The following is a 17,954-nucleotide window of genomic DNA, read 5'->3' as shown; positions in this document are numbered from 1 at the left end:
AAACACATAGTTGTTTTGAAGAAAAAATATGTGCAAATTTGCAATTAACAATTTCATATTTTTTCTTAAAAACAACTGTATGTTTTCTTTACACCAATTGATTACTCTCATTATTTTGTACATAAAAGTATTAAAACCATACAACTTTTGTTTAAAACATTCTCACCGAGACCGCCATGGTTTCGAGTTACTTCGATGTCTCAAGTTAAATGGGACACTCTGTATATATATATATATATATATATATATATATATATATATATATGTGTGTGTGTGTATGTACGAGATTCGTTTCCTTAAATATTTTCGAACAATTCGATCTCCATGATGAATGTTCGCAAGCGAGAACATTGTAAATAATACATGTATCTATAACAAAGCTATTTATATTACATAAAAAACAGAAAACTATTCTGAAAATAGAAAAGGTCGTTATTCTCTTTGCATTACTTGTTATATAGGAGATTATTGGACCATGGAGAATCCCAAGATGGCTGCGAGCGGATTCAGCGCGAAGAAATCCGATGTGCGTGAAATTATCGGCTCTCTTTTATTCATTTCCCGTTCTCTTTTACTACGATGATTAATTCATCACACAATTCAATTTCAGTATTTTTCACGAGACATTCGCTGAAGTTCAATTTTTAATCGTCAATTCAAAGACCAATTAAACTCTTTGTTTCTCAACAAAGTCAATGATTTTAAAAAATCGCATACTATATACTCAATGAGATAGTAAAATCTTGAAAAATAATATTCATTAATCGATTTAAAAGTTTTTAAAAAAACGTTAGAAATGTTGATTCTCTGATGCGACATTTTGATATGTAGAGAATTCCGTAATTAAAAATATAATTAAAAAATGATTGTATTATCATGTATCATTTTTATATAACTGTTATATAATTTGTGGCGATCATGAATTGTAGAGCAGAGAGTTGTGCATCTGCTCAATATCGAAGAACCCTGATTTACATCTAGCTAGAAACGTCAAATCTATTCGGTTACTACCTCCCGGAAGGCAAACCACCAAGAGTATCTTGCTCAGAGACCTCTTGGCCATCCGAAATTTGCGTTAAATTTGCAGGTCTCATATATCTGCGGAAAAACTAATAAAAGACACATACCGCAGATATATCGAAGAATCATTATTTTCTAACAAGAAGTATACAGATTAGACAGAAAAAGAATTATAAATAATATCAAAGAATTAAAATAATATTTAAATAAAAACGTGATATTTTTTGCTTTAATTGAGAGATTAAAGAAGTACCTTACCGATTTCCACGAAGAATTGATGTTTAGGAGCTTTCAATGATCTAGAAGATTGTTTGAGAGTTGCCTCAAAGTCGCCTACGACGTCGCTGAGATCCAAGACTGGCGAGGGACGCGAATCTGTCCGTTGTTTCAGTGACGACGGATGATTCGATAATGTAGTAACGTCGTTCATGGTCGTGCATTCTTGCGGTATTTTCGTTAATTCGGCTTCTATACCCGCTAGTGCTGGACTCACCTATCAAAAATAAGGGAAATAATCTAATGTTATAATATGGGGCTTGTTATATCCGAATTATATTGATGTTGTGTCGAGTAATTTATTTCGGATCTTAACAATTTTTTCATTTTGTGACGAATATGTTTATTAGAGTCAGTAAACTCTAGCAATAATCAAATACAGAAACCAGACGTATGAGCTGTATGAAATAAATTGATACAATGTTAAGATTACAACATTTTTCACTACAGAGATATGAAATTAAAAAATCTAAACATAAATCTATATTTATATCTATATCTATTTTATATTTATATCTAATAAAAGATATCTGATAAAACTCTAATAAAGTGGCTTTTACAATTTCTATTTTCATCAACATTATATAGTATGTCGAATATTTATCATATTTAATTACATTTCAAAACATATCAGTTTTATTTTAAATAAATCTTGCTATAATATTTTTTAAAGTACTGTGCATTACCTTATGTAAAAAATATACATATCTTTAGAAAAATATACATATCTTTAAAAAACACATATGATATCTCTTAAGTATTATTTTTGAATGATGCAGCAAGCGTACGAAGAATTGTATATCAATATAATCGATATTTGTTAATATTATACAATAGAATTTTCTTGTAATCAATGTAATTAAAGATACGAATAATTAATTACCAATCCCAAAAGAACCTCCATTGACTGACATTGTCTACGGCGTTCTCGTTTCCTGCGTCTCTCTATGCTGAGCCTATCGCTGGCACTTCCGGCCGCGACAGCCTCGCAATAGCGCACAAAATCCAGATCGATGTGATATCCATAAGGACAGCAGGGACACTTCGAACCTGTCGAACCGGAAACGTATGTCTGCGTTCCCACTACAAAAACAAATATGGCAGAAGATTTCAATGTATTATAAATATTTTCGGAGGTAAGATGAGAGAGTATATATATACAGAGTGTCCGATTCGTGAGCGACCAAACGAAAAGTGATGATAGATTGGGTCAAACTAAGAAGAAAAGTCCTCTACCATTTTGCAAAATTCGCAATAATTATTAAGTAATAAGCAAAAATGTCACATGAAGGTTACCTTTAATTTTTTAAATGGAACCCCCTATTTTTTTATTATGTATTCTTATAGCTTATCTCGAGGGCTTTCCAAAACACTATAATAAAGTATTTCTTCATTGAGTACTTTTCGAGTTATGAGGCTTGAAATAATTTCTTAATTTTACATAAACCATAAAATATCTAGTAAAATATTCATTTTTCGATTATCTTACCTTAATACTTTTATATGCAAAATAATGAGAGGAATCAATTGGTGTAAAAAAAACATAGTTGTTTTTTCTTTACCAATTGATTCCTCTCATTATTTTGTACATAAAAGTATTAAGGTAAGATAATCGAAAAATGAATATTTTACTAGATATTTTATGGTTTATATAAAATTAAGAAATTATTTCAAGCCTCATAACTCGAAAAATAATGAATGAAGAAATATTTTATTATAGTGTTTTGGAAAGCTCTCGAGATAAGCTACAAGAATAAGTAATACAAAATAGGGGTTCCCATTTAAAAACCGGAAGTTGACCTTCAAATGACCTTGAAAATGACCTTTAATGTCGAATCCAAGGTCATTATTAGATAGCCCCCTTTGTTCCCTACAACTTTTATCCGAGTCGTTTTCCTTCAAACGTTGATCCTGAAAAGTTATGAGGGTGGAACTTTTAAAATGGGACACCTTGTATATATATATATATATATATATATACTATTGAGAAATGAATTGAGAAGGATTAGAGTCTCTAACAATATTATTGTCTCGCAAGATAACTATTGGATATAATTTCTAAGTTTATTCAAAAAATATATTTCTTTGAAATTTAAAATTAATTTTAATTATAAATTTATTTAAATTAATTATTTATTACAATTGATTTATTACACATGCTAAAGATATATCATTAATTGTGCTATTTTAATCAGTTTAATAATTCATTTTTTATATCCAAAATATTTATACGAGTATCGAATTAGCTACTACTCTTAATATTATTCCGAATTCTGGATCACAAAAGACAATTAAATTAATAATGATAATAAAGTAGGTTATTTTAGACCAAGTAAAGCGCAGGTGGTAATGCGTGACAAAGAATTCAATAATTTTTAAAAAAATTCTATAATTTTTAAAAAACCAACGTTTCGATCTCTTTCGGACCCTCCTCAGTGTAACATAATAATATTAATGTAACATATAAAAGAAATACAAAAATAAATAGATGAAAAATATAAAATACTGTACAGGTCGAAAGATAAAATTGTAAAAGTAAACACGGTCAAATAAAGGAAGATACCGTTAAGGTTTAAAATAAAAGCAGAATAATTCGCAAATTACGCGGCGCAATACATTGTCCATTGTTTCTAAAAAACGCACGATATTACATTACACTTCTCACTTCGCAACATACGACAGTCCGTTTTTAAAAACATTGATGTTAATTGCTCACAAACCCGTTGGCCACCAAACTCACGCTCAAACACACCCCGCCGAAATCCATCCTGACGTTTTGCCACAGAACGTTCTTTGAGAGAAAAGGATCCCGTGCAGTCAATTAAATTAATTATACAATTCTTCGTCTGCGTATTTTGATCGTGAATCTAGAAAGAAATTTTCAGCGCGAAGATCTATTGTTAGAAGCAAATCAATCGGTCATTGTTCATCCTAGTCGAACGTACGTTTGTTCGAGGTTGATGGCCGCAATGAAATGTAAACCGAAATATGTTGTAACCATTGGCAACTATCCAGAGAGACACGGTAATAATAATCTCACAAAGTTCGTTAACCGGATAAGTACGAAGATTCCACTTACGAATTAACTTGCGTATGATATATGTAACAATGGCTTAATGAATTCTGTCTAGATACATCACAGTCAGTGTCAAAATTGTTCTATGTATCACACAGGTATATGTGTTAGGTGTTCCTATTTATGCGCACAGTTACAACCGGAAAAAATAATTTATATAAGATAACAGCAGTAAAATATGGCATAAAGAATAAAAATAATTATTTTATTATAAATTTTCTTAGTATATTTATTTATGACATAAAATATACTTTTGATAAAAGATTAAAAATACGTAAAGTAAAAAATTTGATTTTAATAAAGATTTTCATTTTTAAACTCTATATTTTTTATTTTATTTTGACTATATCATTTTCACTGGAAGATTATATCATGCCAATAAATCATTACATTCTTGTATTTACGATTTCCAATTCGAGATTGCATAATCACAATTTCCTATTATATAAATACTTTTATTAAAAATAGCTCACCATTTCCGTTAAAAATGCGGGTCGAGGGAACGACGGTTAGCGCCATAATTTCGACTGATTGTCAAATGTGCTTGTAGATCTGCATTTCTATAATCCTGAAAATATATAAAACTGTAAGTTAGCCGTGTAAATGTCACACGGTGTAGCATGTATGTAAAAAGATTCACGCGTATATATATATATATATATATATATATATATATATATATGCACAAAGAGGAAAAAGAAGGCAATAAATTTTTCGAGAGAAAGTCAAGACAATTGGTTGCACATTCTAATTACATATAAATATTGCGCAACCTGATTTCTCGAAATAATTGCATAATTGCATAATTTTATTCGTTCACTTTTTCAGAATCGGCCGTTTCATCCACGTTTTTTTTACATTGTACAAAAATTTTTTGCAACAAAATCTTCATTAATACAATCAGTTGCAAGATATAGCCATTAGCATTTAATTTACAATGCCGCGAAATCATTTTTTCGCAACACACAGGATTTGAAATAGCGATATATAAGGAAATTAATTAATCGCGAATCTTCCCATCTTTCGCGAACTTTTTCAATACTTTTTATAACTTGTAAATAATAATCTCCGCACAATTAACTTGTTTAATTGCGCGACTATGTATTCAATAGTTTTTCTCTTTTTATTTTGAATAAATTATTCAAAACTAATGCGAACGATCTTATTATGTTTACGTATAAAAAGAATTAAATCCGGTATCGCACATCTCTCTTTAATTAACATTTTTTTTATTTACTTAACTCAAAAATTTGCGATGACAGTCAACCATATATCATCTATGTATTGAAAGAATTATTATATGTGAGAATAAACCTTCTTTTTTAGATAAAAGCGCGTTCACACTTTAAATCGCGGAAAGGTATATAAACGTCTCTTAAACATAATTTTCATAGCATGTCTGCGAGCTAATTCTGTATCCCGGATTTCTGGTCTGATGACAGCAATGCGTCTTCTCGCGATTTCTTATCCGTTGTCTGGTCTCGCAAGCTTTTAATTGTTCGGTGCGCAGAAGATGTGAGTCAAAAAGGCTCGAGTATTTTTATCAACATTTCCGGCGAAACGTCATCGGAGTTGTAATTTTTTTCTAAACACGCTCTCCTCCACAACTTCTCAGTTGGCATATGTTACTCTTTGGAATTCCGCATGAAATTTACGGACACTTGAAAATAATTCACAGCTAATGCTTCTTTCACTCCCTCTGCAATAAGCTAAATAACGTGTATTTTGCATTCATTATTCTCATATTTGATCTTGACATTTTTTAATTGAATAGAAGCTCTTGTTTTATACATATATTTTCCGAGTAATATAAAAAATACAAGATGATGTATATCTATTATTTATTAATAAAATAAACATGCTTTTACGTGAATGCATTTAATAATTGAACTTTAAGATAAACAGTTATTTTAAGTTGCACAGCATGAATGATTTTCATTTTGACATATATTATAGAACATTTCAACATATATTTTTAAGTAATACATTGTTTGAATTTTATGGCGTCCTCTTTTGGTTCTTGAAATATGCGATTTTGAAATTTCATACTTATCATCTTTTTGTTATATTCTATTTGTGTTTTTAGTTACACATTTCCTCTTTAAGTAAACTCTTTTTCGTAGGCAGGGGAAGAGCAGAGTCCCTTTTCTCGCATCTCCTCCAAAAAAAAAAAATCTAACCCAACCCGTATTGGAAGGGAGTGGTGGAGCCTTCCCTGCCTACACGTTTACTTAAAGAGCAAATGTAATCAAAATGGAACACCCTATATATTTTTGCACATTCTTGTAGCTTATCTCAAGAGCTTTCCAAAACACTATAATTAAGTTAGTTTTCATTAAGTACTTTCCGAGTTATGAGGCTTGAAATCATTTCTTAATTTTACATAAACCGTAAAATATCTTGTAAAATATTCATTTTTCGATTATCTTACCTTAATACTTTTATGTACAAAATAATGAGAGGAATCAATTGGTGTAAAGAAAACACATAATTGTTTCGAAAAAAAAATGTAATTGTTAATTGCAAATTACATTTTTTCTTTCGAAACAATTATGTGTTTTCTTTACACCAATTGATTCCTCTCATTATTTTGTACGTAAAAGTATTAAGGTAAGATAATCGAAAAATGAATATTTTACAAGATATTTTACGGTTTATGTAAAATTAAGAAATGATTTCGAGCCTCATAACTCGGAAAGTACTTAATGAAAACTAACTTAATTATAGTGTTTTGGAAAGCTCTCGAGATGAGCTACGAGAATGTGTAAAAATATATAGGGTGTTCCATTTAAAAAAATTGAAGTGACCTTCACGTGACCTTCAAATGACTCTTCAAGGTCAATCCAATGGTACCATCTTATGGCCCCCTTGAAACCATACAACTTTTGTCTGAAACATTTTTCTGTAAAACGTATTATTCGGGAGATATTTGAGGTCGTTATTTAAAATGGGACACCCTGTATATATATACACTCACCCGCAAAAAAAGCGGTACACCTAAAATTTGAGAAAATTTCATCAAATTTTAAATGATCATAACTTGGTAAATAATGATGGTAAAAATATGTTTAAAAAAACAAAATGAAGGCTGTAATGTCCACTTTAAGAATATTTAAGTGGCAATTATGCTCAGCCATTGTTTTCAAAATGGCGGATAAGGAAGTGAAAGGATGTAAAATTGATTATTAAAGGATCGAGTTTGGGACGGTGCACGGCGTAAATCAGGTAACGCAGCACAATGAGACCAAATGCTCGTGAAAGTGTGGAGTGTTATCTTTAAAATGTTTTTTTACCGAGCTCGATACGATGATTTTTCGCTGAGTTATTCCGAATTTAATTAAAAACGCTCTTTTTTCTTCTTCAATTTGCAGCTCAGCGAATAATTATCGTATCGAGCTCGGTAAAAAAGCATTGTAAAGGTGATACTCCACACTTTCACATGCATTTCGTCCCATTGGGCTGCGATACCTGATTCACGCCACGCACTGGAGCAAAGCGGGAACCTTTATTTATCGGTTTTGTATGCTTTCATTTATCTGCTATTTTGAAAAAAAATGGTTGCACATAATTTCAATTTAATTTAGGTGTGTGTGTGTGTGTGCTCGTTTGTATACCACAAGGATAAGGACCCCGTGGTTCGTCAGCTCCACAGTATTTAAAGACTCCAAACCCTACTTGTGGCGTGTGTGTGTGTGTGTGTGCTCGTTTGTATACCACAAGGATAAGGACCCCGTGGTTCGTCAGCTCCACAGTATTTAAAGACTCCAAACACTCCTTGTGGCGTGTGTGTGTGTGTGTGTGTGTGCTCGTTTGTATACCACAAGGATAAGGACCCCGTGGTTCGTCAGCTCCACAGTATTTAAAGACTCCAAACCCTCCTTGTGGCGTGTGTGTGTGTTTGTGTGTGTGTGTGTGTGTGTGTGTGTGCTCGTTTGTATACCACAAGGATAAGGACCCCGTGGTTCGTCAGCTCTACAGTATTTAAAGACTCCAAACCCTCCTTGTGGCGTGTGTGTGTGTGTGTGTGTGTGTGTGTGTACGGGCGCACGCATGTGTGTATTAATAGTGGGTATGACCTCCTCGTGCGCGTATTACCTCATTCATACGATCAGGCATACTCTGTATTAGTCTTTTCATCCTGCGTAATTGCATCCCATGCATTTTGAAGAACTCTTTGAAGTTCTTGCAGTGACTGAGGTGCAGGTACGTGATTTCGTACTTTCTTGCCGAGATTGTCCCACAAATGCTCAATGGGATTTAAATCCGGACTACTTGCTGGCCAAACAAGTCGATTTATGCCAACTTCATCGAGGAAATCAAACACTCTTCTCGCAGTGTGTGATCGAGCATTGTCTTGCATAAACAAGAAGTTCTCTCCGATAAAGGGTGCATACGGAACAACATACGGAAGGAGTATGTCTTCCACGTATACATCTGCGTTCATGTTCCTGTCAAAAAAGTGCAAATCTGTATAAGCGTCCGCTGAAATACCTGCCCAAACCATCACAGAGCCTCCATTGTAGCTGTACCTTTCACTTACAGTACAATCTGCAAATCGTTCTCCACGACGACGATAAACTCGTTCTCGTCCATCTGGAGAATAGAGACAAAAACGAGATTCATCGCTAAAGAGTGCTTTGCCCCAGTCTGCGTAATTCCAGTCTCTATGCGCAACTGCAAAATTGAGTCGAGCTACGCGATGACGACCTGTAAGAAAAGGTACAGCCGCTGGCCTGCGCGAAAACAGATTTTGTTCCGCTAATCTTCTCCGAACGGTGTCAACGGATACATTGCAATTGTGGACATCCCTTAAATTGTTTCGAATTTGAACAGCTGTTCGATGTCTGTCTCTTAATGAATTTAAAACAATAAATCGGTCATCGTTTTCATTGGTACGTCGAGGGCGCCCAGAACCAGGCCTCCTCTTGAAAGAATTGGTGTCTAAGTACCTGGCATAAGCACGTTGCACAGTTGACACTGACAGATCAAGTGCCTCAGCAACGTATCTTCGACTTCTGCCATCTTCAATTAAAGCAACAACTTGAGCAGCTTTTTCTGGAGTTATCGTTGCCATAATCGAGAAGTAATTTCGAGAAGAAGTAATTAATTATGGTTTCAATAGATGAAGTCGCAAGGAGCAACGCGTCTAGAGAGCTAGCAAATCAATCGCATAACTTGTACTATAGTCTTTCAATGTTTTTTCCGTTTGAGACGTGCTTATGCCAGGTACATTGAAAGACTATAGTACAAGTTATGCGATTGATTTGCTAGCTCTCTAGACGCGTTGCTCCTTGCGACTTCATCTATTGAAACCATAATTAATTACTTCTTCTCGAAATTACTTCTCGATTATGGCAACGATAACTCCAGAAAAAGCTGCTCAAGTTGTTGCTTTAATTGAAGATGGCAGAAGTCGAAGATACGTTGCTGAGGCACTTGATCTGTCAGTGTCAACTGTGCAACGTGCTTATGCCAGGTACTTAGACACCAATTCTTTCAAGAGGAGGCCTGGTTCTGGGCGCCCTCGACGTACCAATGAAAACGATGACCGATTTATTGTTTTAAATTCATTAAGAGACAGACATCGAACAGCTGTTCAAATTCGAAACAATTTAAGGGATGTCCACAATTGCAATGTATCCGTTGACACCGTTCGGAGAAGATTAGCGGAACAAAATCTGTTTTCGCGCAGGCCAGCGGCTGTACCTTTTCTTACAGGTCGTCATCGCGTAGCTCGACTCAATTTTGCAGTTGCGCATAGAGACTGGAATTACGCAGACTGGGGCAAAGCACTCTTTAGCGATGAATCTCGTTTTTGTCTCTATTCTCCAGATGGACGAGAACGAGTTTATCGTCGTCGTGGAGAACGATTTGCAGATTGTACTGTAAGTGAAAGGTACAGCTACAATGGAGGCTCTGTGATGGTTTGGGCAGGTATTTCAGCGGACGCTTATACAGATTTGCACTTTTTTGACAGGAACATGAACGCAGATGTATACGTGGAAGACATACTCCTTCCGTATGTTGTTCCGTATGCACCCTTTATCGGAGAGAACTTCTTGTTTATGCAAGACAATGCTCGATCACACACTGCGAGAAGAGTGTTTGATTTCCTCGATGAAGTTGGCATAAATCGACTTGTTTGGCCAGCAAGTAGTCCGGATTTAAATCCCATTGAGCATTTGTGGGACAATCTCGGCAAGAAAGTACGAAATCACGTACCTGCACCTCAGTCACTGCAAGAACTTCAAAGAGTTCTTCAAAATGCATGGGATGCAATTACGCAGGATGAAATAAAAAGACTAATACAGAGTATGCCTGATCGTATGAATGAGGTAATACGCGCACGAGGAGGTCATACCCACTATTAATACACACATGCGTGCGCCCGTACACACACACACACACACACACACACACACACACACACACACAAAAACACACACGCCACAAGGAGGGTTTGGAGTCTTTAAATACTGTGGAGCTGACGAACCACGGGGTCCTTATCCTTGTGGTATACAAACGAGCACACACACACACACACACACACACACACACACACGCCACAAGGAGGGTTTGGAGTCTTTAAATACTGTGGAGCTGACGAACCACGGGGTCCTTATCCTTGTGGTATACAAACGAGCACACACACACACACACACGCCACAAGGAGGGTTTGGAGTCTTTAAATACTGTGGAGCTGACGAACCACGGGGTCCTTATCCTTGTGGTATACAAACGAGCACACACACACACACACACACACACACACACACACACGCCACAAGGAGGGTTTGGAGTCTTTAAATACTGTGGAGCTGACGAACCACGGGGTCCTTATCCTTGTGGTATACAAACGAGCACACACACACACACACACACACACACACACGCCACAAGGAGGGTTTGGAGTCTTTAAATACTGTGGAGCTGACGAACCACGGGGTCCTTATCCTTGTGGTATACAAACGAGCACACACACACACACACACCTAAATTAAATTGAAATTATGTGCAACCATTTTTTTTCAAAATAGCGGATAAATGAAAGCATACAAAACCGATAAATAAAGGTTCCCGCTTTGCTCCAGTGCGTGGCGTGAATCAGGTATCGCAGCCCAATGGGACGAAATGCATGTGAAAGTGTGGAGTATCACCTTTACAATGCTTTTTTACCGAGCTCGATACGATAATTATTCGCTGAGCTGCAAATTGAAGAAGAAAAAAGAGCGTTTTTAATTAAATTCGGAATAACTCAGCGAAAAATCATCGTATCGAGCTCGGTAAAAAAACATTTTAAAGATAACACTCCACACTTTCACGAGCATTTGGTCTCATTGGGCTGCGTTACCTGATTTACGCCGTGCACCGTCCCAAACTCGATCCTTTAATAATCAATTTTACATCCTTTCACTTCCTTATCCGCCATTTTGAAAACAATGGCTGAGCATAATTGCCACTTAAATATTCTTAAAGTGGACATTACAGCCTTCATTTTGTTTTTTTAAACATATTTTTATCATCATTATTTACCAAGTTATGATCATTTAAAATTTGATGAAATTTTCTCAAATTTTAGGTGTACCGCTTTTTTTGCGGGTGAGTGTATATAGCTTAGAAAGTATTCTCTATAATATATATCAAAATGAAAATTATTCATTTATTGTTATGTAACTTAAAGTAAACGTTTACCAATTTCAGAACACAATTTTAGATAATTTTTTTGATATCAAATAATATTATCTTAAATAAATAAAATTTTACACAATTATCAAATATAAATATATAAAAATAAGTAAAATTCATATTTCATTATACAAATTAATTAATATTGAATTTTCTATAGAATAGTTTTTAATATAATTTATCTTTATTTTTCTTTTAAACAAACGTATGTATATTATTTTAACTTATGAAATAATTATTCATTGGTAAGTGTAATTTCATGTAAATCATTATATCATATTTCACGTGCGCGTAGATCGTCTACTAAATATTTTCTGAATATACTGGTTCAAAAAGAAGGAGAAAATTAGTAAGTGAACGAAATGATTCCAGTCAAGGTTGAATCGAAAAATGGGAACATGTTTTTCCTCGCGACAAAAAATCATCTTGGGAGTCATTTAAAAGTGACTCACGTACACTGCATAGAAAGACTCGGCAGCCATCTCATCGTTAAATGGAAAGTCAGGAACTTCACACGTTTGGACTGTAGTCTAATTTTAGGAAAACAACAAACACACGATGTAAGCCGATAAGTCACATAAAATTCGTATCAAAAGAAAGGAATTAAATGTATGAAAAACGCGAACGTGATATGCACGTTGTTCAACTGTGCTAAACTGAATCGATATACTGTATTTCTATTACATTGATAAGTCCGTGACTGCTTGATAACAGATTATAAGCACTCCCATATATACACATATTATAAAAATGAACGATAACACGCAACGTTTTAGTGAAGATTGATTTATTTATCGGTTGTATATAGGGCGTTCGTTTAAAGATTCTACTTTTTTTGTTTTCTAAAGAATCGATTATTTTTTTCTAAGTAAAAAAGAAATAGAAGATTCAATAATTTCTAAAAGAAATTCTATTATATAATTACATTAGTATTATTTTCATATCAATTTTATTATGTTTTCTTAAATTTTCTAGAATATTATATATAAAGGGATTAATGAGGCAGTTGGAATAGTTAACGAAGAAATGGCACAAAGTGCTCATGTCCTTACAAGGCTATTGCTTATACAACCATTTTTCCATCCTCTCGATTATCCATTAATCAGCTAGATAATGGTATGACATCGCCATATAATATACGCATGAATGTGATAATAAAGTATGGCACTCGGCACTTTTACATACATGTTTGATTATATATAATCGACATAGCAACAAAGAAATATGTGCGTGCTAGATAAAGTAGCTTTCAATTTTATCGATAATGTTAAAAGAAGTGGATATTATATAGAACAGTGCTCGGAATTAGTTGCCCTTTTCAAGCCGATTTCTGAGGCGACGCCTACGATTCCCCCACTACCGTCCGAGGCTCGACGGCCGAGCCGCCGATCGCGCGCGTAACGCTATGCTTCAGGAGCGTCCGCCAAGCCGTTTCGCCAAATCGTCATTAAAATTTTCTTTGGTAAATAATTTTTCTTTTTATAAATAATTAAATATCAAAATTTTTATTATTATAATATATTATATATGTACAATTTGTTATACATACATATTATACATACATGTATGTATAATATGTATGTATAACAAATTGTATATATATAATATATTATAATAATAAAAATTTTAATATTTAATTATTTATAAAAAGAAAAATTATTTACCAAAGAAAATTTTAATGACGATTTGGCGAAACGGCTTGGCGGACGCTCCTGAAGCATAGCGTTACGCGCGCGATCGGCGGCTCGGCCGTTGAGCCTCGGACGGTAGTGGGGGAATCGTAGGCGTCGCCTCAGAAATCGGCTTGAGAAGGGCAACTAATTCCAAGCACTGATATAGAATATGTATCATGCGCTCGATCGAAATAGAGAGAAAATTTCAATTATAATAATTAATTTATATAGCCATATATATACAGGGTGTTTCATTTTAATCGCCCCAGGCAAATATCTCGAAAAATATGGAAATTATGAAAAAATGTTTCGGACAAAAGTTGTATGGTTTCGAGGGGGCCATAAGATTATACCATTGGTTTGACCTTGAAGAGTCATTTGAAGGTCACGTGAAGGTCACTTCAATTTTCTTAAATGGAACACCCTATATATTTTTACACATTCTTGTAGCTTATCTCGAGAGCTTTCCAAAACACTATAATTAAGTACCTTTTCGTTAAGTACTTTTTGAGTTATGAGGCTTGAAATAATTTCTTAATTTTACATAAACCGTAAAATATCTTGTAAAATATTCATTTTTCGATTATCTTACCTTAATACTTTTATGTACAAAATAATGAGAGGAATCAATTGGTGTAAAGAAAACACATAGTTGTTTTTATGAAAAAATATGGAATTGTTAATTGCAAATTACATATTTCTTCTTCAAAACAACTATGTGTTTTCTTTACACCAATTGATTCCTCTCATTATTTTGTACGTAAAAGTATTAAGGTAAGATAATCGAAAAATGAATATTTTACAAGATATTTTACGGTTATGTAAAATTAAGAAATTATTTCAAGCCTCATAACTCAAAAAGTACTTAACGAAAATGTACTTAATTATAGTGGTTTGGAAAGCTCTAAAGATAAGCTACAAGAATATGCAATGACAAATAGTAGGTTCCATTTAAGAAATTTAAGGTGACCTTTATGTGACCTTCAAATGACTGTTCAAGGTCAAACCAATGTTGCTATCTTATGGCCCCCTCGAAACCATATAACTTTTGTCCGAAACATTTTTTCATAATTTCCATATTTTTCGAAATATTTGCCTGGGGCGATTAAAATGAAACACCCTGTATATATATACAGGGTGTCCCTGAGCATGACCTCACGCGCTTGTGAGGAGGTAGAGCGCAGTAAATTAAATAAAGAAATCCTATTCCATGTAACGATTTTTGTAATAATAATAGAAATATTAATTATTGAAATCGGACAAATAAGAGAAGCGCTCGACCGCTCGAGCTATAGCACGGCCCACCGTGTCAGACATTGCCTGCCTGCGCGCGGCGAGGGGAGGGACAGCGCGCCGCTACCCGTGATTATCGCCATCGCCATCTTCACGTTTCACTATAGCTCGAGCGGTCGAGTGCTTCTCTCATTCGTTCGATTTCAATAATTAATATTTCTATTATTATTACAAAAATCGTTACATGGAATAGGATTTCTTTATTTAATTTACTGCGCTCTACCTCCTCACAAGTGCGTGAGGTCATGCTCAGGGACACCCTGTATATATATGTATATATATATATATATATATATATATATATGTATGTATGTATATATACCTTTTTGTTAATTTTTATGAAGGAATGATATAACTATGTGATATTATATTCTTTATTACAATATATAGATAATAGATCATTTTACATTATAGATTCTTATCACATTGATTTCACATTGTACATAGATTATATGAAATAAACATAAACACTTATAAAACAAAATATTGAATATTGAAAACTTTTAAAAATTTCATCCAAAAAAAAATTAATTTTAATGTTTTTTAAAAAAATTATCGTATAAGTATATAAATAAATAATAGCAATCGTAAAGAACTGTGCGTCTGCTTTTTATGCTAAAGAGTTCGTATCCAAATCCAGCTAGAAATATCGAATTTATTCGATCGCACTTCAATTGGAAAACATCAAATCATCCAAAAGAATAATCGGCAAATATGCATAAAGGGTCAGATCTCATCGATTTTATTGCTACTTAAATATGTTGTAGAGGAGGGTTTTCTGAGTAATTCTATGCAAGAAATAAGTGGGGGGATGGTATTGGTTTAAAACAGTGCTGGGATTTACTTGCAACTTTCGGCCAGATTTCTTAGCTTACGCCTACTGTTCCCCTCTTACCGCTCGCGCCACTCGTAACTAAGGAGCACTCAGGAACGTGCGCGTCACAAATGTAATGTGGCAATCTATCTATCTAAGTTCTCTTTATTGTAATTACGTTTCAAAACACAAATATTATAAATTGTTACAGAACATATACGTAATTAATAATAGAATAATTATTTTTATTATTAATAAACAATAAAGAGAACTTAGATAGATTGCCACATTACATTTGTGACGCGCACGTTCCTGAGCACTCCTTAGTTACGAGTGTTCGGTGGCGCGGTCGCTAAGGCGCGAGCGGTAAGAGGGGAACAGTAGGCGTAAGCTAAGAAATCTGGCCAAAAGTTGCAAGTAAATCCCAGCACTGGTTTAGAAGATGCAACAAATTGAAGTTATGAACTGATATTAGGGACAGTTAACTGTTTGTATACCGTTCTAGTTTCTTTATGACCTTGTCAAAAACAATTTTTACATCATTTTAGAGGTAGCTACATGAGTATTTTGTCAACAGTCGAATTGACTGACACACACACACACACGGGAGGTCCTCCCTCCCGCAATCACCCCGCCGGTAGGCAAGGTGGACCTCGCTTTACAACTTATAGCATATATCCATTGTGATTGAATCTTCGAAATGCGTCCCCTATCGCCGGGAAAGATGCGAGAAGGAAGCCGAAAGCCCCCTTGCACCCCCCGCGCGCGCGCGTGTGTGTGTGTGTACACATACATTTGTGATATTTTTTAATTGTATTATTTTTACTATACAATTTAATTGTTAATAATTTTTGAATAAATAATGACCGCCAACTAAAACTTTTTGAGGTTACTCAGGGTCAGGACAACATATGTCAAGGTCAAGGTCATTGATGAGGTTGTCATTCATTTAGATTTTTACTGAAGAATTTTATGGTTTTATAAACTATAAATTTTTCGAAAATGTCACATTTTTCGAAATTCCTTCTCTATCCCAATTTTATTGCATTGCTATAAAGTACGTTAAAAACTATAAAACTTTTATTTGAAACTTTTTTATATCTTTTATCATTTCTAGCTTTATTCGTTTAGAAATATAAAAACTGATTTTTTTCAATTTACCCTTTAAGGTGTCATGCTTCATCGTAAAAGTCCAAAAAATCGATTTTTATATTTTCTTGAAGTATATCATTGAAAATATTTCCTAAAAATTTCAAATTAATCGGATGAAAATTGATGGAGTTACAAGTATACGTTTCATGAAGCAATGGTTGACTTCGTTTAAACACGACTATAAAGCTTTATTATCTGTTGTCTATGTTTTGAAAGCTTATCAAGCCACTATATGAAGATTTAAATAAACTGAAATTATATGAATCTGGAATAGATGATTTCTGTGTAAGTTAAAAAATTATAGGTAATTGTACATAAAAGGGGCCTCCTCTCCGATTTGCTTTATTTTTAAATATGTTATAGGGGAGATCTTCCCGAGTAATTTCGTATATATATACACAGTGTCCTAGATATCAGTGTCCATATATATATACAGAGTGTCCTAGACCACCCGTACACCCCTTTTCTTTCAAAAACTAAGCATTTTAGAGAAAAATGTTTCAGACAAAAGTTGTTTGGTTTCGAGGGGGCCATAAGATGGTACCATTGGTTTGACCTTGAATAGTCGCTGGAAGGTCACATGAAGGTCACTTCAATTTTTTTAAATGGAACACCCTATATATTTTTACACACTCTTGTAGCTTATCTCGAGAGCTTTCCAAAACATTATAATTAAGTACCTTTTCGTTAAGTACTTTTTGAGTTATGAGGCTTGAAATTATTTCTTAATTTTACATAAACCGTAAAATATCTTGTAAAATATTCATTTTTCGATTATCTTACCTTAATACTTTTACGTACAAAATAATGAGAGGAATCAATTGGTCTAAAGAAAACACATAGTTGTTTTGAAGAAAAAATATGTAATTGTTAATTGCAAATTACTCGGGAAGATCTCCCCTATAACATATTTAAAAATAAAGCAAATCAGAGAGGAGGCCCCTTTTATTAGGGGCACAATTAC

At 34.0% G+C, this 17,954-nt stretch overlaps 1 protein-coding gene across 2 annotated transcripts in view; it reads right to left on the bottom strand.

Annotated features, from left to right (window-relative positions):
- Positions 1–17,954, bottom strand: part of Kank (KN motif and ankyrin repeat domain-containing protein 2 kank) — an 86,545-nt gene that overhangs the window by 25,604 nt on the left and 42,987 nt on the right. The window contains exons 1-4 of one of the 2 annotated variants that reach the window (XM_083100705.1): positions 12,515–12,657; positions 4,846–4,940; positions 2,180–2,379; positions 1,279–1,513 (exon numbers count right to left, since the gene is read on the bottom strand). In XM_083100705.1, the coding sequence (XP_082956831.1) occupies positions 1,279–1,513; positions 2,180–2,379; positions 4,846–4,891 (481 nt within the window). In that variant the 5' untranslated portion in view covers positions 4,892–4,940; positions 12,515–12,657. Of the gene's footprint in view, positions 1–1,278; positions 1,514–2,179; positions 2,380–4,845; positions 4,941–12,514; positions 12,658–17,954 lie in introns of those variants that run through there. The other variant, XM_083100624.1, reaches the window with a different exon arrangement.

Source organism: Camponotus vicinus, unplaced genomic scaffold (assembly GCF_025532165.1).
Source record: "Camponotus vicinus isolate PSW18456_S1 unplaced genomic scaffold, iyCamVici1.0 SCAF_1, whole genome shotgun sequence".
Classification (NCBI taxonomy): Eukaryota; Metazoa; Arthropoda; class Insecta; order Hymenoptera; family Formicidae; genus Camponotus; species Camponotus vicinus.
Note: the sequence above shows the minus strand (reverse complement) of the source record. Positions and strands in the feature narration are given on the sequence as shown.